Source organism: Oryzias latipes, chromosome 15 (genome assembly GCF_002234675.1).
Source record: "Oryzias latipes chromosome 15, ASM223467v1".
NCBI classification, from domain to species: Eukaryota; Metazoa; Chordata; class Actinopteri; order Beloniformes; family Adrianichthyidae; genus Oryzias; species Oryzias latipes.
Window position 1 is genome coordinate 16,265,656 of NC_019873.2, and position 25,389 is coordinate 16,291,044.

At 38.2% G+C, this 25,389-nt stretch overlaps 1 protein-coding gene across 2 annotated transcripts in view; it reads right to left on the bottom strand.

Moving 5' to 3' along the window:
- Positions 1–25,389, bottom strand: part of camkmt (calmodulin-lysine N-methyltransferase) — a 108,890-nt gene that overhangs the window by 25,768 nt on the left and 57,733 nt on the right. For both annotated transcript variants that reach the window (XM_004077290.4, XM_020709441.2), the window contains exons 4-6: positions 7,456–7,516; positions 6,409–6,460; positions 3,341–3,404 (exon numbers count right to left, since the gene is read on the bottom strand). In XM_004077290.4, the coding sequence (XP_004077338.1) occupies positions 3,341–3,404; positions 6,409–6,460; positions 7,456–7,516 (177 nt within the window). The remainder of the gene's footprint in view (positions 1–3,340; positions 3,405–6,408; positions 6,461–7,455; positions 7,517–25,389) is intronic.

Below are 25,389 nucleotides of genomic sequence, written 5' to 3' on the forward strand. Positions count from 1 at the left end.
CACAACGTTGTTTCTTGCATATCTTCTCATCTATTTCAATGTGTCCATCTAAACCCTATCACAACCCGCTATCTTCATCTATTCGAACACCAACTGCAAAATAAGGCCATGAGAGATAAACAGAGGCTATTAGCAGAAGGCTAAGCTTCCTCAACAAGAGGAAACACCACACAGTGCCTGGAGTGTGTGAATGGGCCAAGTTGGCTTAGGCCACAGTGAATTATGCATCTTACTGAGCCCTTCTTTTTCTCTGTGTGTGTTTTCGATCCATTCTGGCCACGATTTCACTTACAATTCTCTTTAGCTGTTTGTTCTGGGAAACAAAGCGGTTGGTCAATGGTATATTGTTTGTGTGGCCAAGTGTGTGTTTTACAGGATCCATAATATTATTGTTTGGTCTTATTGTGATCTGTAAAAGAGCATTGTAGACGGCTGAGACAGAGATATTGTAAACAGAGCTAAATCTGGACATGCTGTAGTGGTCAGTGGGGAAGAAATGAGTATTTACATTTCCCTCTTTTGTCAATCAGTAGTGGTTTTACACAAAGCTGTCCAGTAATAAAACCAAATCCTTGCAGAATTAGTAAGAACACAGGAAGCCTTCAAAATAGTGTGAAAATAAAAAGGAAGACAAAAGGCAACCAAATAAAACGGTGGAGAAAAAAAATCAAAATTTGATGGTCTTTAAACTGTCGGCTGGTCGATAATTCACGCCACAATCTTACAACTTCTTGTGGATAAGAACTTAATTACAAGCCAAAACCTTATTCAGACACATTTTAAACAAACCTTGATTGTTCCTGCTTCCAAAGAACACTTCAAGTCCTAACCCCAGCCTCACAAAAAGTCTCAAAGTAAATCTGACAGGATGGCAATTACTGTGCTCTTTACTTGGTATTGTGGGCAGCTGGGATTGGTGGATGCCACGCTGAGTGCTAGTGTTGGGTGTTTGTCACAGTTAGTGCCTCATCCACTGCTTTTGCCCTGTGTTAAAAGAGGTGGTCGCTATTCTTTCACTCAATAAAATCTCTGACTTCAGGGCAAAAGCAAAAAAGGTAAAACATTTTTGTCTGTTGCTGAATGTTCTCTAACAAATCTGAGTCAGCATTTAATATAAACACCTAGAAAGACGTATACAGTAAACCCTTGTTTTTCGCGGGGGTTACGTTCCAAAAAGAACCCGTGATAGGCAAAATCCGTGAAGTAGAAACATTTATGTTTTTCTTACAATTAATATACAATTAAATACTCTATTATACATTGAAAAGAAAGAACAAACCATTTTACAGGCTCAAGCATTTGTTTAACTAATAAAGGTACTTTAGAAACGTTTTTTTCCAACAAATATCTTCTGTACTGTACTGTCAAATAATAATTTTTATCATCGATGTGTACAGAAAGCTTCAAATCGCGGAGATTAGCCCCGCCCACCGGGACCCGAGTAAATGGATTAAACGGGAGAAAATTTAAAAATGATTATGAAAAAAATACAAAGTACAGTGGGACAAATAGTGACTCAGGTGTATTTCACTGCTATTCAGACTGAACCGCTGCATCCTGACTCCGCTCTGCAGTGTTTTCTTCTTTTGAAGCCCGCGGTGCAGGTGTGTTTGTTCGGGAGAAGAACATAGTGATTGACAGTTGATGTCGCTCTTTTTCTATAGGTTTTAGAGAAACTCGAAATTGCAAGAGAATTTGCACGTATGTAATTTAAATTTGGCAAACTGTTTTATGTACGTGTACATATTAAACTGCAACGTTATTGACGCACAGGTAGAAAAGAAGCGGAGTGACTTTTTAGCCAATCACAATGCAGAACATAATGCACGATGCAAATCCGTGAAGTAGCGAAACCGTGAAAAGTAAACCGCGTTATAGCAAGGGATCACTGTATATAAAATACAAACCCAGCAGAAACTAAAATATTAAACAAAAATGTCATGTTTTCTACAAGAAGATTACACTTTTCAATGAAACTGTTTTACAGATTTAAACTTTTGTTCTATAAGAGTTGCATTAAAGGTGAAAAAGGTCAACACTATAAACATGTTTCTATTGGTTTATTCCATAAGGGGTAGAGTCATCTCTTTTTTAAATTTGTCTTCCATTTTTTTTTTTTACTGTGGCCAGAATCTCTTGCTGTGAAATCTTAGAAGGAAAGCTTTTAACAGCATTTTTCCATAAATTAAGCAAACATTGAAAAATAATAGGGGAGTGTTTCCGAGCAATTATCTATCATGAAGAATTAAAGTAAGAATAGAGTTTCTGCACAAATAGCCTCAGAATCAGGACTTGCTGGGGAGACTTTTACTGTGGCCTGCATATCCTCAATCGCACTGGAAGAGCTGGAGGAGGTGACCAGGGAGAGGAACATGATGCTCTTACTGACACCAATTTGCACAAAACCAGCAGAAAACCACTGGATTATGTTCTTCGAGGCAACTGGACTTTTAAAGGTTTGTCAGAATAACAATCTTTTATTATCAATATGCAGTGCACAACGAAATTGTTTTCATCTAGTCAGCACATAAATAATCTGAATTCTCTATCATCTGTTAGAACTGAAGTAGCTACTGGGATGAGCAGCAAAATGTTTTCTAAATCAATTTGTTCAAGTTCTGTTGCTCTAAGGAGAAACCAGTGAGGTGGAAAGTATGTACAAAAAATCATTACCTTATCCTTCGGTTTTTAACTCTGAAAAGACAACGGGGCTTGCCTTTTTCACTAAAATGAGGCCATGCCAGAGTCCAACCGGCACCGTGGTGTGGCTCTTTTGGTATCTATGAACTGGTGCCATCCCCGGGCAGTGGCCGCCCTGCAAAGGCACGACACCAGCCCCTGGACTCGAGAACGAGATGGCGTTGCGGTGAACGTGAGCAATAGAGGGAATTGATGTCGCCTCATACTGTATTGGAACACATGCAAGGCACCGACAGTAGAAGTTGTTTATGAGCCAAAGATGGGGAGTTTTCAAACCCTAGTGGCAATTTTGACAGGTCTACAAGTGACCATATAAGCCGTTCTTTCTTTCCTGTTGACAAGTCAGTGCACAACATATGTCTACATTTTTATATCTTTTTGGTTTCCAATAAACATATACATTGAAAATTTGCTTTTTACCCCCAAAAAAATTCAAACATTTTATGAAAATATAGACTTTACAAATCAAATAATCTATCTACATTCCTTAAACAAAGATTTTCAAAAGATGTTTTCTGAAAATCAAAATCTCTCCAAAAAAAGCCTTTGTAGAAACAAATCTATACACAAATGTGAGCGGGGAAAATGAGGCAAAGATGGAGTGATGTAAAGAGGAACTGAGAGAAGGATGAAAGGATACTTTGGATGGACTTCTCGTTGCCATCTGATAGAAGAACTTCCTTCACGTCAGCAGAAATGGCAACCTGAGAGCCAAGAAAAGGACTTATAAATGAAACAACACTGAACAAAAGAACAAAAAGCAATCGCACTCTTCAATGAAGCAAACATCTGAACACACACACAGACGCACACAGTAATGACAAATCAAATGTACAAAGCTTCACTCTCGACGGCCCAGCCCACCCTGTGCTGGTTCTCCATTACCCCCACTCTTTCCAGCTATTTTCCTCTCTATCTTCACCCCATTTTTATGTCTGCATTATTTTAATCATTCAATCAAATCAGTCAATACTTTTATCATTGTGGCTAGCAGTGGGGGCTGCTATCTTGCTATCACTCTGTTCAGTAATTGCATTGTGACAGGGGATGATGGCAAGCGCAGAGCCTTTTCATTTGACGCTGGGTGTTTATCAGGCAGAGCCATCACTCCGTTCGCCGCTGTCACTCTGCACTGGGCTCGCCAGGCCTGCCTGATGCCCTTCATATAACTTTGCAGTGCAGACTGCAAAAGAGAGAGAAAAAGGGTCTTTTTGCGCTCCAATGTGTGAGCGAGATGTAGATAGTGAGGTGTGTGCTTTATAATAACCTCATCTTATAACATTCTTCTTCCTTTGCGAGTGCTCCTTACTATCGGCATTTTTGTGTCAGGCTGTCAATTTCTCTAAAGAAGTGTATGTGTGCATGCATTTGAGTGGCGCATGGAGTTTTGTGTTGGCACGCCCCCGCGACTCATCATAGGTGTTCAAAAAAGTAAATACATTTAAACGGCGTGATGTGTATACAGATTCCCGGAGCAACAGAGCAAACGTTGACGCATTTATCCACAAACACACAGGCGCACATGTCCAGAGCCTGAAGGGGGTGCGAGGGAGTCGCACTGCGTGTACCACCATCTGCCTAAACGGAGGGTGAGACCTTCAGGCTGAGCTGGAGCATCCATCTGAAAGAGCAGGAGCTTTCTCTCACAACCCCAGATATAAAAATTAAAGTGGATCTGTTTGCGTAACAGTTGCCAAAAGCCTTAAAAAATGAGTTTTGGGATCTGGTGTTTCCCCATCTACTGAGATCTACAAAGATACACACTCACATTTTAGGACCTTAAAGACAAACTGAACCAGAAGTTAACCAGCAGTTTTAAATTATGAACTGATTTGACATGCAATCTTGGTCTGGAGTTCAAATTCTAGAGCAACAGTACATGGAAACAGGTTGGACATGTATGTAAGGAAAGTTCATAAATAACTTGCCTTGCTTTTGACTTATTTTAAACAAGTTTGCTCTAAGGCAAGGCTTTCAACTTCTGCTTTGATGTTGGAGGGGACATAAAGGTTAACCATTATAGCAACACTGACTCGTATAACATTTTAACTTCTAACATACAACTGTTTAAATGTGGTGAAAATGGTGTCAGTGACGGATGGAGGGAGGAGGAAAAGGAGAGGCGCGAAGAAAGGATTCCATCTCAGTCCACCAATGTCAAAACATGGTGTATTGACTGCTTAGAGATAAAACCCAGCTTTCATTCACACATGTGAACACACACACACACCGAACGGCATCTAACAGATCGATGGGACACTGACGCCTGCTATGTGGAGGGGCCCCTAAGACCCTGGCTAATAAACCTAGAAAGAAATGCAGTGCCTCTAACTTAGCGTGTGCCAAATATTATGCACTTGTACTGTTTGAATAACTACATGACTTCCAAAGTCTTAGCAAAATTTCTTGGTAATCAAATAAATGCGGACTTAAATCCACATTTTTCATGACTGCATTAGTGTTTTTTCATTTGTTTCGCAACTTTGCAGCACTCAGTGTTGGCATCTGTAGATGGTGAAGCTCTTTATAAACTAAAACTAAAAACTTTTGATTTAGCCGCAACCTTACCAGATGAAATAACGAATCTCATCAGTTGTAGTAATAAACCTTACTGGGTGTATTCATTATAGTAATGGATCTGGTCTAGTTCAAATATTTCGCCATGAGAGCCATTTGATGAAGTGAAAATGTGAGGGCCAACCAATCGGCCTGCATTCTCTAAACCCTTATAATGGGATTTTTTTTTTTTTCTTCACATAGAACAGAAATACATCTTTGTATATTTTTACCCAAATTACTATGAATTTCATATTTGAAGACCAAAAATAAAATTTCAAACTTTCTGTCAGGAGAAAAGCCTTTTGTGAACTTTGAGTATGGGCTCATAAGAAATGTAACATTTTAATTAAATGCTTACTGTAACCTTGTAAATTCACATCATCTGAACAGGCAAATTACACAAATAGTAATCTTTTTCAGAAGTACAAACCACTATGGTTTTGATCGCAGAAATAAATAAATCTGTTCTTGTGTTGCCCTTGCGGCTCTGAAGGTCAAGATAGTTGTTGCCAAAGGTTTACAACTGCTTATAATGTAATTTAGCCAATCACAAACAAGAAATTTTAGTCCTAAGAAATTGTTGGGGTCTGTAAATTATTGACTGATTGACTGATTTTATGACAAGACCCTGTGGGCCGGTAGAAATTTGACAGTGGGCCGTATTTGGCACAAAGGCCAGACTTTGGACATGCCTGGGCAGGGGGGTATTTATAAGGCTTTTACTAATTATCACTCTCTTTTTGAGATTTCTTTCATTTTTTCTTATCTTGTCCTATCCTTTCTTTTAAAATATATGTCTGAAATACAATATTATTATTATCATTATTCAGCAAATTTGTAATGTAATTAAATGTCCTGGACATTTTTTGATAATTAAATTGTTGTAAACAAGCTGGAGAAACTATATTGCATAATATTTTTTGGTTAATGTGGTGCACAAGACATTAATTGCGGTTTATTATAAAGAAAACACTTGTTAAAGAGTATAAATGCAAATTCGCAGACTTTGGCATTAAGACCTATATGATAATGTTTGCATATAGATGATCAGTGTGCCTGTGGTGTGTGTGTGTGTGTGTTTTAATCAGAGGGGCTATGTTTAATTAAGAAGGCAAGCTTCTCCTTCAGGAATCTGTGTGTCTCACTTACCATGAGCCCACCAAGGCAAGTCATGCCTCCTCCTAACTCACATACTGCGCCCCTGACAGAAAAGAGAATCAAGCGGGGGTGAGATTCAGAACCAGCAGTTTAGTATGAACACACACATCCACAGTACAGTAGACATGCGGGTGAATTCACACACTCGTACTATCCAACAAGCACATACACAAACACTAAACACAGCAGGGTAACAAATATCAATTCAACCATCAACTTGAAAGCTGAATACTGAACATTGAGAAGCACAAGCTCAATCAGCAGGAAATCTGAGGAACACACACACACATACACACAGAGTCCTGTCGCTCGCATGCTCATTCAGCCCCTTCCTCCATCTTCTTCCTCTTTTCATCTCTCCAACCCCTCCATCTCTTCCCCTGTCCTCTTTCATCCCTCCCTGACTCCCTCCCTCTCCCACTGACCTTCACTACCCCGCTCTGATCAATACCCCTCTCCTCCGCGCCTCCCGCCTCTTGAATGTTAAAACAGGAAATCAAAGGGTGACGTTCCACCTTGAGTGGAAATCAAAAGTGCCTGGGTTCTTTTCAGCCCGATGCCACAGGGCAGGCCGATGCTCGGCAGACAACAAACGGGAAAAGAGCAGCGCCGAATGCCGCATAGCAGCGAAAAGTGCATCAAGCATTTACTGCTGCCCCCCAGCTTTAAATGACTACATTTCAGAAAAGAGTAGCAGACGTACAACCTGTGAATATGATCTACTGCTTGTAGAATACACAGAGAGTTTGGTTTTAAAGAGTTTTATACATTTTTCTAAGGAATCTAAATGTTTGAAATGCAAAACTCCACTCCACTTTTCTATCAGACCAACAGTCATTCATTGCTTTCTTTTCACTACATGCTGACTTCCTGTCAGGCAGCCTGTCTCAGGTAGATAAAGACAAAAAATGGAGCAAAACGACACGCAATAAGGATTATTTTCATAAAAAAATATCGATACAAATAACAGATGAAAGTAAAGAAAAGCATTTTTGTCTCCATTTTCACATAAAATATAATAAAAGAGGATAAACTTACTTGAAGGTGTGTCTTTTCTGAAGGCAGTAATGTGCCATTACCTCCTCAGATGGCCAAACACCTTAATCAAAGACACCAAAACAGAGTCAGTTACTTCAAACGTCTCACCGACGTTACAGTTCTAAGACAGATTTATGACAATGATGCATTTAGAAACTCGTGTGTCAGTGTGCTTTGATCCTGGTTTCTACACATCAGAAGACATCTATATCAACATAAAACCTAAAAAAAAACAATGAGCATTCAGTGAAACATGAAAGGAAGCATTGTATTTTCCAGTCTGTGTTCATTTGCAACTCCTGTGGTTTCCACCTTGCCCGTGATCCAAGGCTTCTCCGTCTGTCTATCGTAAATCCTTGCAACACACTCCCTCTTTGGCCATTGTGCATGCAAGTGTGTGCATCGTGAGAGACTGCGAGTGTGTGTGTGTAAGACAGGGGGTCCAGTGGGTGATAATCACAGCGTGCAGGCCTGTCTGGCTTATCACCTACTGTCAGCCCTTCTCCTTCTGTCGTGCACCAAACACACACTGAGACGCACACGCTCGCATGTTTCGAACTACTTCCCTTCTTTCCATGCATGTACAAGGAGACAAACACACATGCATCTTGGCAGCAGAAGAAGTAAACATTCACTTGAATAAAACTTCAGGTTTTTGCTTCTGGCTTTGAACAAGAAGGTACGCGTTTGTGAGACTGCATAAATCCGCACAAGTGTGTGCGGCTATGCGGTTTTTTGGGAGAGAGAAAAAGGAAAGAAGAGGGGGATGTGGAATGAGTTGAGGACAGCAAGCATAGGACACAGATAGAAAATGAGCAAGGTGACTAGAGAAAACGGGAGGGCTAGAGGAGGAGAGGGAAAAGGTGGTTGTCGATACAATAAGCGGCTTACAGGCGGCCTCTCATCACCTCATGGGGCAGACATCACTCCTCCCTCACTCTCCTTCCCTTTGTCTCTCTGTTTCCCACTCTTTCCCTCAGCTCCCGTCTACCAAGATTAGCTCAAGCAAGCAGGATTTAATAATGCCTATTGATAAAGTGTCCAAATATTCTTTTTCCCTATTAAAAAAATACTTTCAACTGCTGGGCCTGACATCACACACACACACACACAATGGTGTGGCTGGGCACGTACGGCTGTACTAAAGTGACATTTTAAGTTTCATCTGTTCTTCCTCTTCACTAAGGGGCTTGTCGCACGCTACTGAAAACTGCACAGCAACACACAGATCAGTGTGGCCCTTATTCTCTGCATGCGCCTTATCTTAAGTTTGTTATTCTTTATTTTTGCCACGCTTTTAAATGTCTTCTTTCATGTGGATTTTGTTTTTAAGTTCAAAGGTGAACGCTGGGGTTGTTCCATTTTGTGCTGTTATCAACAAAACTATAAACGCTTAAATCCATCAATGTGTTGGTTTTCTCCCAACGCCGGCTTTTCAAGCCCGACGCCTAAATGAGAAAGAACTTAATGAATTCTTTTCTCCCCAAAAGCAGCAGATTACTACAGACAAGACCAGAATAGAGTCAATGTTGCCTCTTGATTCCTGAGTAAGAACTTGAGAGTAATTTTTATATCTATTCAACAACAACAAAAACCACAAATCAAATTTAAGGTCTTCATTTGCTCAGTTACTTCAAGGTTCACCCTCATATCAACATATTTGTGAACATTTCAAACGGTTTCAGCAAATACCTCAAATAAAACCTGATTTAGGCCCAAAATAGGTACCAGCTGCTGTCTGACTGATTCTGCACCTGCCTAGAAATCTGCACAGCATGTAAGCAACCTGAGAGCAAAGCATCATATTTCACAGAAAAAGAAAATACATACCAAGTCAACATGAACAAACACATATTTGCATTAGTTGTTATCAAAACAGCATCTTTAGATCCTCCATAAATCTGGAACTGTGTTTTACTGCTCTTCACACAAGAGCATCAGAACACTTTCCTTTGTCAAAAGGAAATTCTCCTCTTCCTCTTTGTGCCGGCACATAACACTTGACATGAGGGGTCACCCAGAACATCTTGGGCAGATGAACAGTAGAGGGTGGTAATGTAGCACTAAACAGGGCGTTATCCTCAACTCATAACAAGCACAACTGAATGTAAAAAAGCATCTCATTATCTCACTTAAATTAGTTTCATTGGTCCGATAGGATGGTGCGTGAAGGATAAGGAGAATCACTGGCACGACTGGAATATGAGGGCTTTTATTCGATTTTTCTACAAATACTGACTGAGTGCAAAACCTGTTCACCCTGCACTCCACCAGAAAGATGTGAAAGTACACACAAAGCTGGCTGATAACTACAAGAATGAACAATAATTCAAGAGATGAACACAACTGTTATGAAACAATAAACATGGATCAATTAAACACAAGACGTTTTTAGCAAAGTGGAATATTTGATTATTTAAAATGTCTTATTTAGTCCAAGAAAACCATAAAACCATCACAGTTAGTTCAACTCTGATCATTTTGATCTATTTTTAAAAGTGTTCCCAGTGGTCTTTTAACTACAACCATGCCACATTTAGCCAAAATCAAAAAACGTGTCGTTTTTTAGGACAAAGTTTCTGCTCAAGAGAACTGTCGGATCGATCCACCATATTGGATGTGTTTTCTACCCGCTGTCAATGAAAATGTCATGTGCCCAAAGTTGAATCCCTGATTGCCAGAGGTCAGATTTTTAACTCTTGCCGCCTAAATCGCGCCGCTGAAATCTCGCTGCTGCCAGATCTTTCCACCGCAACCGTCACTCCAATCGCGCCGCAGGACCTCAAATCATGTCAGTAACATTGACTTAACATTGAAACTGGCCGAGCAAATCGTATTTAGTGTGAACGCAGCTTAAACTTAACCTGTAATCCTAGACTTCACCCTTCCTCTGGGTCCGTGTGACCAAGAAATACGTTCAGCACTGGCCACACATACTTGGAAAGTTATGTTCGAATTGTCACTTTCTTCATGGCATTTCATTTTATTTGCTGTGCAAGTGAAATCCACAATCTGCATGGGCTAGCATCAAATCAGTTCTGATCCGCAGTCAGTGCTGCTTGCTGGTACAAAGTAGCCTAAAATATAACGTAATTCGAAACATTTTTCATGGACTCAAAGTACTTTTTTATGTGTAATTTTATTGAACAGCAGGGCCTGGTATACACCTTCGTTTTGTCATCCCACACGTTAAAAAAGTCTCGATTTGTGTCACTTTTCACCATTTCTTTATCGCTGAAGATAAACTAAATGTCATTTGTGGAGATTTTTAAAAACAGTGGCTTTAGATAGACATGAATTATGGCTTTTTAAGACATTTAGGTTGTGGGATTTAGGATAAAAACTTAATCATAATTACAACCCCACTGGGAATTGTTTTAAAGAAAAACTTTTCATGGGGGACTTTAAATATGTCCTATATTTTAGTGTCACTTAAACCTTGGTGCAGCTTTTTCTATTATCAACACCACTATTAACTAACACCGAGTCAAAACAAAGTTCAGTTTTGTTTTCTGTCTCACACATATTCCAAACACATTCCTATTTTTAAACTTCTGCTAAGAGGTCTCTTTCTCTTCCCTGACTTAGTTACTGCCTTTTCAGATTAACTTTTGCCGACACACAGCGGTAAGCCGGTGTGTGTGCGAGAGTGTGTAAACATATGCATGCGTGTGAGTAAAAGAGAGCAAGACAGCACAAAGTAATACAGCTTTGTAAAGCATATGTGAATCTAATGGTTAATCCTCAACTCCAATAACATTAATAGCCCAGGGTGATAAGAACTGTGGGTGCAATGAGTGTGGGTGCATGTGCTTTAAGTACTGTTTCCAGTGCATGCTGGTGTGAAGGTGTGTGTCTGCGTATGTGTGTGTGTGTGTGTCTCCCAGGTCGAGGTGCACTGTAGGAAATGAAGGGATCAGGAGCAGAGAGCAGATTACTCTTCCTGAGGATAATGAAATTATTTCTCACCTTCAATTACTAGATGAGGAATGGAACAGAGTGTAGCTGCCATGTGTGTGCACTTTCATATCTGGTTTGTGAAGTTGCTAGTATGAGAAAAATGAAACATTTTTAATTCTGTTATTTTGAAAAGCGGCTGTGAGACTTTGTGTGCTGGAAACTTTGGCAGTGTTGGAGTTGCTGCACTTTATTTGGGTATAAATTAAAAAAAAAAGTTTCGAAAACGTGTTTTCTAAAATGTGCAGACACTATAAATGTGACTTTAGAGTATGAATCATATGTTTTACCAACATTTTTGCTAAAAATGTTCACCTCATTTTTCTTTCCTAAACACAGTCCAAAGTTCCTGACTTTCTCTGAGAAAGAAAAAAACATAAAACGCAACTGTTCAGATTCAGATCATATTCATTGGCCAGAGACTGAGCAGCCAAATTCAGTGGAAGATTTGCAAGCAGTTTAAGAACATGTCTTTTCTCCCGCCTCAACTGTGGATTAGGAGAGCTGGAAGTGGTGAGACTTGCTGCTAAAGATTTGGTTTTATAACTTAATGTACTTTTGAATTCCACCGTGCTCCTCTTTCATTATCCTATTACACTCTACATCTTGTGACCTGAGGTTGACCCCAAGGCAACTTCCAGACTTAACACAACACTAATCTGGCTCCAGTAGCTGTCAGTAATCACATCCACAGGAGTGGAATTATCCAACTGGATCTCACGACAGAATTAATAACAGCCTTCTTGCTTTACAAGATGTTTTGATTTTAGAATAAAGGCTGACATATTGCACAAAATAAGGTCTCTCCAACTGTTTTTGAGAGAATAGGTTAATACAACTCTTTATTGTTGTCGTGGTCTTCTTGCTCACATTGGAGCTAAGAGAGCTGTCCCGGTGACCCGGGCATTGTCTTCCACACACATGTCCTCCAGACTTTTACGAGGAATCCTGAAGCCTTCGAAGGTCAAAGAGGCAACAGCGGGGATGGAATTAGTTAAAGGGCTATTTGAAGTACCTGAAGGAGATTCTGGCTGGTACTATTATACGATCTCACTACCTAAACCACGTTAAGCTAGAAGTACTTGAGATGAGGCTGTTACTCTCTTCTTCATACAAGGCTTTAATTAAAAGGAGCCCTGACACTTTCATTTATGAGACAAGACGATGCTTAAATCAGTCGTGAAATGCTAAAAGGAGGGCGTTTTTTTCAGCCTGCTGTATCATTTATAGATATAAGATTTATATTATTAAGTCAAAGAATCTATTGATTTCAGACGTAACCTATAAGAGGCATGTCCAAAGTCTGGCCAATTGCAGCCCACGGTCAAACTTCTAACATCTCTCAACAGTAACATTTGTCCAACACAAAAGGCCCTCAGCTCTTATCTGTCTGCTCAGCTGTAGGACAGGACAAGTAAAACAAGTAAGTAGGTAATAATAATTGAACAATATGCAGACCCCAGCATTTTCTAAGAACTGTGATTTATTATTTGTGGATGGCTAAATTACATTCTAAGCTGCTGTAAAACTGTAGCAACAACCCGTGGCTACTTGACCCTCAGTGTCTTCAGGGACAAACAAGACGAAACGATTTATTTGTTTCTATGATAAAAACCACAGCAGTTTGTACTTCTGAATAAATGTGTGTTCTTTTCCTATTCACATGATCTATATTTCAAAGTTCACAGTAAGTCCAATAATAGATATTATGTAAAATTTCAAAAGGCTTTGATAGATTTTTGTTTCATAGATTTTTTCTGCTCTTCAAATATAAAATTCACAGCAATTTTAGTAAAAAATGAATTGAGATTAATTTCTGTTCTAAGTGAAAAAATGAAAAGTAAACAATACATTTTCATTGAATGGTTCATTTGCCTTCATTTTCATAAGGGTTCAAAGAAAGCATTTTTACCTGCTCAAATCTTGCCTTCTTTGCAAAAGATTTGAACACTACTGCTTTATAATGTTTTCCTTTATTATTAGAAGAATCAACATACAGTGTAAACCATAATTGGGGTTTATTACTGGCTACTGTCATGGAAGCACTTGTATTTGTTTTAAACCAAAGAAACTGATTGACTTTATGCTTTGTTGTAAATTAACCTCTTGTCTACTGCAGAGGAAACAATAATGTCACAGCGTACAACCCAGAAGAATGAGATTAGAGCGGGTAATGAGTGGGAAAATTGTAGAAACAAATGGAAGAGAATGAAGGGTAGTTCCACACTGAAACAATTCCGAAGAGTTTGAGCGGAATAAAAAGAAAGAAATGTTAAAAAGCCTCCAACAAAAACGATTAACAGAAAAGAAAAGAACAGAAACAAAAGATGGGAAGCGGATTAAGGTGAGTGAAATGACGAATGTACAGCGAAGAGACAGACTAATATCGAGTAAGTGAGACAGAGAGCAGTGTCAAGTTGGGGTTAAGAGGGATGTTGTGGTGTGCGCATGGACACACACATTCAACACAACTCCCTCCTCAAGCACGCAGACCCACACCTCCCTGCTACTCTCTGTTTCACGCTCGGTGTTGTGCTCTCCCCTCAGGCCCGGCATGTTTTCAGGCTCTGTGGCTCTCGGGTGGTGATCCGTCTCCACATTAAGTGAAGCCTCAGATAATTCCTAAGCCTCCTCCATGGCCGATCCAATAAGGGATAAGGCTCTTGGCTGACCATGATCAACTGACAATCTGTCCTCTCACACGGCTACTTTAGTGGAGGCCAGGATTACCCAATCCAGCCTAGACAGTGTTCATACCCTTCATAAGTCCACCGAGCTGCGCGTGTGTGTACTGCATGTGTTTGTGTGACAGTCAAAGTGTTAGTTTGTGTGTAAGCATGTGTGTAGCACACAGCACATGAGTTGCGTTATCAGGTAGTAAAAACGTTGAATACAAAACTGGTCTGGTTCTATAAACAAACACATTCAAATAAAATGCTAGTAATTTACTTTGAAAAAGCAACTCCCCCCCCAAAAAAAATCTAATGCAACATTAAAATCTTTGCAGGGTTGAATGAAAACTTCTTTTAAAAAAAGTTTCTATTCTGTTGTATTGCAGTGCCACAATTATTTCTGTTTCAAATTTTCACAATAAGTTCCAATGAACAAAAGTTGATTATTTTTTAACAATAATATTTTAGAACACAACGAAAAACCAAATAGACTCGTTAACTTTCCATTATTTTGTCTGTATTTGACTAAATGGGATGACAGTTTCCTTTGGGATTTTAAATCATAAGAGATTATGTGGATATTCCTTTATCTCGTTTTAAAATTAAAATATGTCCTTTGGTTTTTGTCTTAGAATTCACCTGTAAAGAAAATTATAATTTTTTACTCAAGCTAAACTCTGAACAACCACATACTCTGCTTTGAAAGAGATTTGTTTGTTTTTGGAACTTAACAAGATTTGTTTCGGTATTCAGACTTGTTATTTCTGAAGTATCGCAAAAAGAATCAGGTCTAGACTGACTCTAATAACAGAGAAAAATCTTTCTTTTATAATTCGAAAGAAAATATAATCACATCCTCAAGAAAAAAAGTGATGATAGAAAACAAAAGAGGAATGTTCAGATTTAAAATATTTAGGATTTTGCTAAATGAAATTGCATGACATGTATTTCCTAATCAAATTTGAAAAGCTGTCAGTCAACATTGAAATATAACCACTTCCGTTTTAGTTTAAAAAAAAGTATTTATTTTTTATCTTTTTAATAAATTGAGTAAAAAGAAAGGATGTAGAAATGCTGAAAGCAAAGAAAATGATTTTCTATACTCATTTAATTTCTAACATTTAAAAACAAAACAAAAATGTAATTGGTTTATGACCTTAAAGTACTTTCATCAACTATTAGATTAGATACGAAGGGATTTCTGAAACCTTTAACTGTTAATGGAACTGTGTTAATATTAACAGCAATTACAAAATGGTCATTGTGCTTTGCTGGAATGGTAAATACACGTGCAGTGAAAAGGCTTCAGATAGCCTTTTCGCCTTTCACCAAACGAGCTGGGCAGTGTGTGATAAGCATCGACGTTTCTCGCCAACAGAGTCCGCCTTGGAGACACCCCTGATCCCTTTTTCCATTGGAATAGGCTCATTTTAGCACCAACACACCCCACACATGCACAGAAGTGCGCTATTGCACACACGCTTGGAGGACTGTGCAGGGCTTCGATAAGCGTGGCCCTTCTCTCCTTCTCTCTCTCTGAGTAAACATCGTTTTGGATTAGCCAGAGTATAATGAGAGCAGGGGGCTATCTGCTCACCACGCCTGCATTGTGGCCCCCTGCTCCTCTCTGAGGGGGCTGGGACCAATCTTTACTCTGCTATTTATCCCCCTCCTCTGATAGCTTACTTATCTAATACAAAATGCCAGGGCTGACTGCCTGTCTAGCTGCGCCAGAACTGTCTGCTCGCTTCTCGGCCTGCCTGTCTGTGGCTCTGACAGCTTGCTGTAAATCTGAAAAAGATTTAAGACAAATATGAGTCCACCTTTCCTTTTATCTGTTCTTTGCCTGTCTGTCAAAATGTCTCTTTGCCTGAATCCTATCGCTCTGTTGATGGCTGCTGGACACATCTGCAATAGAGCAATCAGAAGCCCTGGGAAAATAAGACCAATACTCTTTGCATAAATACCTACCTAAGATTCCGTATTTTTTTATTTTTATGATAGTATTTTAAAGACGTCAAGTTATATTAAGGTCTGTGCAAACATTAAATATTCACTCCAATGAAAATTGTGTTTTTGGTGTTTTTAACATGTTCTTGTCAAACTTCTCCTGATGTATAAGGAAGATTAAGATTAAAATCGCATTTCTGAGTATCTCTTTATTCAAATTGTTGTAATCAGGAGCAGACAAAAATGCAGTTGAAAAAAAGCCTGTAGCTGTTACATATAACCTAAAACAGCAAATCACAAGCTCTCTGCTCTGCTTCATTTTGATACACTCACTGCAGATGACCAGATCCATGTACGGCTTCGTTTTCCTCGTCTGAGCTGGCATCTGGCTTAAAACTGTACGGCTGGACAGCTCCAACATTGCTCCCCATTTTTGTTGCACCGCTAACATTAGGTTGGGGGTGTCAGAGACTGTGAGCTAGCAAGAGAGTGTAAACAGATTGATGACGGGAAGTAAGAGCGGGCTTACTTTGCACCAACAGTTCCGCCCACAACTCAGAGGTGAATTTTTGGTAAACTACTGCCGCTTTGCAAAAACTATGTCTTTAAAACAACACAAGGTTATGGATTTTACCTAAAAATGGCATAATCATCATTAAAGGATCACTGGGAACATTTCTTAAAATAGATAAAAAGATGATTGAATGTCCTTTAAGTATCAAATCTATAAGAACCTGGGGTAAGAAGGAGATTTCACTGACTTTTAAACAGAATTTGTCTCAATTCTAAAAACTACTAAACTATTTAGTCCCAATAGGTAAAAAGTATACGGAAAAAAAGGTGTAACGTCACTTCAAATGGCTGAAAAAGAAAGATAAAACCAAAGACACTAAGAACAAATTATTTTCAACTATAATAATAATTCAGAACCACACTTAAATGAAGAGTGTGTAGGTGCAGGCAGTGAGGCTCTCAAAAGCAAGGCCAAGGGAAAGATTCCAGTTCAAGTATCGAGAGACTAAATCAAGCGAAGATTCTGTGCAATCTGTTGGATTTTCTCACTTAACGATGGGTTTTTTCCCTCAATTTGTAGCAATACTACTGTCCTTCCAAAAACTGACTCTAACTGTACCAAATTGGTACTGGATTTGACATTGCTACTTCCTTTGTAAGGGCTTTAAAACAAGAAAAAAAAAAATTTTGCTCTTAATTGACACAAGTGAAACAGTGAAAGAAAACAGTTTTTAACAAACCAAAATAGCAGAAAAGTGGCACAGCAGGAAAAGGTTCAGCTTATTTCTTTGTGCCTATAGGTAATTCACAGTCAGGTTCACATTAGCAGTAAATGGAGATCAGGTAAACAGTCCATTACTGCCCTTCACATCTCTTTAGTATTCAAAATTACACCTTGCCTGTTTCCTGATCATTCAGGCCTAGTTAAACATATATGTAATTCTCATTAATTCATTTTAACTATTTATTTTGTTTTCAAAACAGCAATTTTGACTGATAGGATCTACACCCATCAAATTCTGATTGAGTTGTTGAGTGCCTGTCACACTGCATTTCCCTAATTTTCAAACTAAAAGCACCAGACTCGACTAAAGCATCATGAACTAACTTCCTTAAACATCTATCCCATCATGCCCTGCACTTTTTGCAGATCAGTAATAGAGGGAGAGAGTGTGCACTCGATTAAATTACATAAGGTGCGCAAACACTGTTGGCCAAAGGGGAGCATTTGGAGCAGAGCAAAATAGGGGAAGTGAGGGTTACAAGAGGAGAGCCAAATGGAGTGTGGACCCAGAAAAGAGAAGGAGAGCGGGAAAAACATAGTCAAGCTGAATTACAGGGAAAGGGAAAATTTGTCTGAGAGAAGGGAATGAGATGTGGGTTGAGACAGGGGGAGACGGAAACAAACTGAAGGGGCTGATGTATGGCTAATAGACATATCAGCACAGAGGTGTGGGGTTTAGCTGGCAGACAAGAGCTTTGCAGAGCTTCATTCATTGATTGGCATACAGAAAGTGGCATGGGGCCATGTGACAACCCCAGATTACACTGCACACACAATGTAAATCGCCACAGATTGCATCTGCCTCCCTCATTGCTGAAAGGCAAGGATGTCAAATTACAGGGTGTCACCTGCACTAAGCTATCTAGTTTCTTAGATGTTGATGCATACAAACACTTAGTAAAAGGAAGAGAAAAAAATAGGGGAACAGGGTTGATTGATGATGAGGGGAAAATCATGAAAAAGGAAGAAAAGAAAAAGAAAAACAGGCAGAATGGAAAGCAGTGACGATATGTGGGAAAAGTGGCAAATGACAAAATAAGAAAGACTGAAAGAGAGGGAATAATGAATTAAAAGTGATTGTATTTGCTTAGATGTTAATGTGAGCAAATACAAAAGGGGGAGCCAGATGTATTATTTAGTGTAAATCTCTGATATTGTACAACAAAGCCAAACATGAAAATGTCAATGTTTATCTTTATCTTAAAATAACTAATAAATACTATGTTTTTATTTTACATTTAGTTTTACTGTTGGTTTTTTTAATCATTGAATAAAAAATGTGATACAACTGTGAACCAACTTGCCATGCAATCTATGTAGTCGCTTTATCAGTGATGAGCTGTACCAGTTTGGTTTCTTCGGTCTTTGCTAAATCAAGTCTATTCCTTTTCTAAAGAACCTCTTTAAAGAAGGCTTTCATACAATCAATACCATTGAATTTCATTGCCATCAGCAAATTATGAGGACAAAGTGCATGTGATACATGAAATTACTGTATTTACACTTATTGATTTTAGACCTTTGATGCTTATGTATTTCATTACTTTCCCAATGTGAGGGAATTCAAATTGAACCAACTCAACTTAAAGAACCCTAAAAAATGATAAGAAATATGCTATGCAGGCTAAATTTATTTTCAAGACAAATAACACATAGTGAAACTGTACTTTTATTTTGGTAAAACAAGTAGTTTTTTAACTTCCAAATGATTTGATTACATCGATGAAAATCTATTTATTTCAGTTTGCGCATTATTTAACTGGCCCCTACTTGCTTCTGTTGGGTTTTTTTTGTTTTGTTTTTTTTACACCTAAAATTTATTTAGTTTTTCCATTTCATAACATTCAAAGCAGAGTGCCTCCCTGGGGGCAAAAAGTAGCAGTTGCCCCATGGAATTTATAAAGATAAGAAACGCATGTCTTTGTCAAGTCAGTCAAATAGCTTCTGTGCCATCAGATGCTGTGATTCCCAGAGATACTGTTTTTAACAGGTTACTGTCAGAGACTACAGCATTAAGTTTTTTTCACTCCTGAACTGATTTTATTTTGATTTCTAAGTTTAAAATTCCTTTTAGAATGCAGCACAGTTCAAATAAATATATTTTTTTGTATCCCAAACCTATTTTGTTTATTAAAATATTCCTCTAAAGTTCTACTTTTTTTTCTAAAGTTTACAGGAGGAAAGTTTTTTTTTAAAATATGACTTAAATGTCGTGTTTTCTTAAATAAAACTACAGCTAATTAAAAATGGATTTTGCCTCAATAAATAGATGTCCGCAACAATGTAAGTGGTGGGGGATGTCTGTGAGTTAGGGGTATGAAAGATTAAAAAAAACACAGGTGACTCTGAAGAGAGCAGTGGTGGCACAGGGCTAATCCACCATCATGAGTAAGGTGGCCTCAGTAAGCTTTCTTCCATCCTCCTTCAGAGTCGAGCAAAAGTGGGCCCACGGGATAGGACAGTATCAGCATGCATGTGTTTCCAACAAGTTAGTGCTTAGATGTGTGCTTGTGTGTGTAGTGGCTTTGCTCCCTGAGTGTTTTTGTTACTGTGTCTGTGTGTGTGTGTGTGTGCGTGCGTGTATGTGAAGGGCTGCCCAGAGGCTCCCTGTGTGCAGACGTTTCATTGAAAAGGCAGATGAGCGGAGCAGATATCCTAAGGCAGCATGGCAATGGCCAGAGCTTTATCCTAGCTGAAATTATTTTAGCACTTCATTTTTGGAGAACTAACCCAGGGCAATGTCAACGACAACTCCTATTTTTTTTTGTCAATGTACTTTTCTCCTTCATTTGTTTTTCACAGTCGTTTATGTTTTTCTCTTATTTCTATGAGTAGTTCAATGGCAACCTGAAAAGAAGATGTTGAGTATCTTTTACTAAATATATATTATGACTGAAAAATAGAAAACCATGAATAGAATACTGAAAAAACACCATTTAAACTTGGAGTAGCAACTTCCAACTTTCTAAAAACAAGACATTTGTCATCTAAAATAACAGATATTTCTCCAGTTAAAGTCCTGCACCTGAGGTACGAATTTGGAGATGTTACAGAATGTCTTCCCCTGATAGAATTTAAAGGTTGTAAAAATATCCACCACACAAGTGTCTCTACCTAATGTGAACAAGTCACACCTTCACCTTGAGCTCTGGCAAAGTTCCTTAAGTCATTACCTTAACTTCTAGGATATTCTGAGCCATCTTTCTGGGAAAAGGTTTTAGGTAGGAAAAGAGCCTATAGACCTTAGCATCAGCTTGGATGTTAATTCTCCTTCCAGTTTCTATCCATGGAGTGGCAAACCATCCAAGTGCTAGCTAAAGGACTTTAGTCATTGGAGCCAATGAGACAATATCTTGAAAAACCTCATGTTTATTATTAGGGTAAATCGTGGCTTTAGTTTCCCATTGCTCCATTTTGGATGAGACAGTAAAGACCTTGTTCGAGCTCTTCTATGACATAAATAAATGATGACATTAAAAAAAATATACATGGCTCAACAAAAACCATATTTATGTGTTTTATTGAAATCATGTTGGAAATGTTTTTAAAGGAACTACTCTCACCAGCTTCAACATAGCTTCTCTGATGTTCTGTCGTAAGACTCACACTAAAGTTGGATTGCTGTCTGAAAGCCAGTAAAGGGTACCTTGACATTAAGTGGTGTTGCATTGCATTTTCCCATGAGGCTTGGCACTTAGGCTTTCAGTTCTTGCAAATACCACAACTAATTCAAGTACCGCCTCCCTCCTCTTCCTGTCACACTAAGCTTCAGATCTTTTTTTAAGCTTTTAGAAAATGTCTTGGATTTTACATGTTGGATGTCTGCACTTGGACCAACATCCTACTGGGTTGTTGATCAGCTCCGCCTATCAGCAGTGGATAGGATCTCCCCATGAACTCCTTTCCTTGTTTGCTCCCTGTTGCACCTCCTTCCACCATCATCACTGTAAACCACTCCCTTTCTGTCTTTCCTGCAATTACCTCAGCTGCCACATGGGGAATTAAGTGGTATTACGAGGTAAGACTTCTAGCTGAGCTTAACTGTATTACATGAGTAGGTAATATACCCTGAGAGACAGTGTAAGAGAGCAAGAGGAAAGGAACAAGGTTGTCTTGTGATAGACAGACAGGGCAGGGGGGAGACAGAAAGGAGGTCTTAAGTGAACTGTCAACTGAAACGCTCTAATCACAGTGAAAGCTCTGGACAAAGAGCACCCATGGACGCCAACGGAGCCCACCCTGGGGGCAACGAAAGGCCACTTATCCCTCTGACGCGGGCCCTTTCAGTCGCACTGATTTTTTTTAACCGCAAATACCAGCAAATAAGGTGGCTGAGAAGTAAACACAGTGTCCTGTACAGCTAAAAGTACAGAATAGATATCAAGAAAGTAAAATGAGCTTTGCACTGATACAGACTCAACTAAACACATTTACAAAAACTGATTTGTCAAACTAAAAGCTTACTTGTGCCCATGGAGTCCCAAATGGAGAAATTTATGTGACCAACAAAAGTTTGTTTTATCGAGGAGGATCCAAATATGGCTGCCAAAAAAAGGACCAATTGTCAACAAACATTTGTTAGTATGAGAAAACATGCAGTCTTTGAACTGATGTAGGTCTTTAACTATACTCTAAATCTTTCTAGAATTGCATCTACTGTGATAAAATGTCAGCTAAATGAAATAAACTAAATTAAAACCCAAATACAGCAAAGGAGAGCCAATAGTCAGCAGGAAAATAGGAATACACTGGTCTCTCTGTATGTTGCGGTTCACCTTTTGCGGCCTTGCTGTTTCACAAAAGCAATTTTGCAAGGTTTTTCTTTTAATTGTAATTGTTTTACATCATATTGTATTATGCGCCCTGATTGGCTGTAGGGCATCCAATCTCCTCCACGCTATGTGGAGGTGAATGCGATCAATTTGCCAAATTTACACAAATATTAGATTACAAGCCGATATTTGTTTTTATCATAACACAAGACTTATTTTTCTATAAATGTTTGACTTTAAGAATTTAAACTAAAGTGAAAAGTGTCTAGTGAGGAGTAATTTCCTTAAACATCGACAACTATTAGGGGAAAAAAGATGACTACTTCACAAATTACACTTATAGTGGGGTTTTTTTAGAACATAACTCCTGCGATAAACAAGGCACCACTGTATAGTAACAACACCAGTGTGAAAGTAAATCATTGTGATAATTTTTTTAATTTAGGCTATAATTCTGCATTTTGTTATTTTTGGGTCTTTTATCAACTATTGGTGTTTTACAACAGGGCAGCGTACTATTTAGACCAGCAATTAATTGCATAAATATGGGAATCGAGACTGACACAAAATACATTTTTTGCAAATATTAAGGCAGAAGGACACTTAAACAGAGGACCTACTTGTGAGTCAATATACTTTTGAAATTTTTGTCAAGACAAAATGACTGATTCCAGACGGTTTCATGGTGCAGTTGTATCCGGAACTGGTCTCAGCCTTGAATGTTAACAAAACAACTATGGAATTCAACATGATGAAGACAGTAGAGTCCCATTTTCTTAATAATTTTGAATGATCACACAATGACATGACAAATGTTTTTAATTCTTTGTCTGTGCTCAAAATACAGGAATTTCCTGGTTTCTGACACCAGATCCCGTGGGATGCTACACTGCTAAAGACAAGCTTTGGCTTTTATTTTTGTTGGAACTGAAATACTTTATGGGCCAAGTTGGAACAAAGAATCAAAGTGTCTTTAATAGAATCAAATAAACACAGAGAAAAAAAGTCTTGTGATTTTTCATATTCCTAGCTACTCAGTGTTTTATCAGGGCCTGTTTGGATGAACACAGAGCTGATATCCTGGTGACGGTAAATGTTTTTAGAGAGACGTGAAAATTAGTAATTTCCCACAGTACACTTTACCATCTCTCGGCGCACCGGTTGAAAAATACTGTTCTAACCCAAGTAGAACCTAAGTAACACAATTAGATTGATTAAATTATCATTCATTCTGCATTTTTGACAAGGAATGGGGTGAAGTTTGGTATTTTTTATGGCACTTGAAAGAGCTCAAAAGAGCTCCGTCAAATAGATTTATAACCACATAAATTCCTGTGAAAAAAAATTACATCAAAGTTTTGCAGAGTAAAACGTTAAAGCTTAAACACATTTTTGAGTAGATCTCAAACATTTTTTGAGGATAAAACTTCAATTTAACATTATTTTCAGAATCAGAATCTTTAATTGTCTTATGTACAGCTTTTACACTGCCATACAAAATTATATTCCAGTACAACCCGAACAAGATCAGACATACAACCAAAATACACACATACAGCTCAAGTTGACTGAAGTGGGGGGAGGGGGATAGAAGCCAATTAATAGAAAGACTAAATGTTGTAGGCCCTTTAACTCCAAAACCTGCATACCACATGTAATATTTAAAACTATTTAAGTTGTTTGATTTGAAAAAAATGAACGATTGCTTTGACATAATTTTGCAAAAGAAAATTACCAAAAAACTGAATTGGTTCCAGTCAACGACTGACAAACATCACATTTCTGAGCTTGTTTTATTATTTACACAGTTCATGTGTTGCTATGTTTAAAACCAGATAAAGCATTGTCCCATTAGCAATTTTTTTTTTCAGTTTTCAGCTAAAAACCTGCCAATCCACTTTCTCTAAAGGAAAGAATATTTCAGAACTTTACTTACAAACAAATCCAAAAAAACTTACAAAAGAGGAAACATAAGGAAAATCAGAATGAAAATACAGGGCAGACACAAAGGCAACCGAGCACAAAGAAATTTGCTCCAGAGCAGCTTAGAGATTCTGTAAGAGCCCACTCCGGTCTCTACTGAGGCCCTCTACAACTCTGCAGGACCTCCATTTTCCATAAAGCCCATAGGCAGATCAGTGGCTCCCCAGGGCTTGGCAGCCATGATGGCTCTATTCAACAAACCTACTAATGCTATGCTGATTGTTTGAGCACAGCTAGCATGTTGTGTGGCTAAGCATAGGTCATTTCCTCGTTTCCCCAATGTCTCTTTTCAAATGTTCAGGCAGGGAGGACCTTTACTCGGCCGATAGGGAGCCACTGATGCTGACTTTGGATAGAGTTTTTGCAAAAAAGAAATCAAACAAGAAAAAGAAAAATACAATGGTGAGCAGCACACAATCTGCTGAATGAAATCGTAAGTTAGAACAAAAAAATGGAACTAATGAAAAAAAAAACATTTCAAAATCTGAGGTAAAATACACAATAAAGTTACTTGTGGACCCTTCAGAGTGCATCTATTGTGCAAGTGACAAAAGAGCACTCATACAGCCATGTTGAAACATAATGGATGTGGCCCCTTAGTCCATTATTGTACCATGAAAGGCCTCAATCTCTACATTTCTATTTGTGTCTGTGTGCTCTTGGTGAAAAATGTTTATTTCCTTCCTTTACAATCAGAACGATGAGCCTGTTTTCACTGTATATATTTTTAAATAGACATTTTTTTCAATTACAGTATTTGATTGCCTCTGTATATTTTAGTCTGACCTTTCTGTGTGTTTGCTTCTATCGTTTATTTAAAGAGAGAGAAAAAAGAAAAGAAAAAGAAAATTGAAAATATATATTATAAACTGTAATTTCATAAAGCTTATTTTCTGCTTTGGTCCCTTATTTGTACGCCACAAAGCATTCTACAGTAGAAGCTTGATGCTAAGCTTACTAATAATAATAATAACAATGCATTTATTAGGGTCTATAAGCAACACAAACCGTTTATTATAAACTATTTGGTAAAAAAAAAAGAAGAACTATCAATAAAACAAATCTTTTAAAGAAAAAATGTTTTGCACTTTACTTTTTACCATAGATCAGCCTCGACACAAATCATAATCTAGAAAACTTTAAAAAGAATAATCTCAACTACATTAAAGGTGCATCATAACAAAATTCAAGATATATATGAATAATTGCTCTTTTCAGAAATGCCAATAGTTTTCATATGATTGACAGTTATTTTAGAGAATATGGTAACCATAAAAACATTACAATACTTTTAATATTGAGT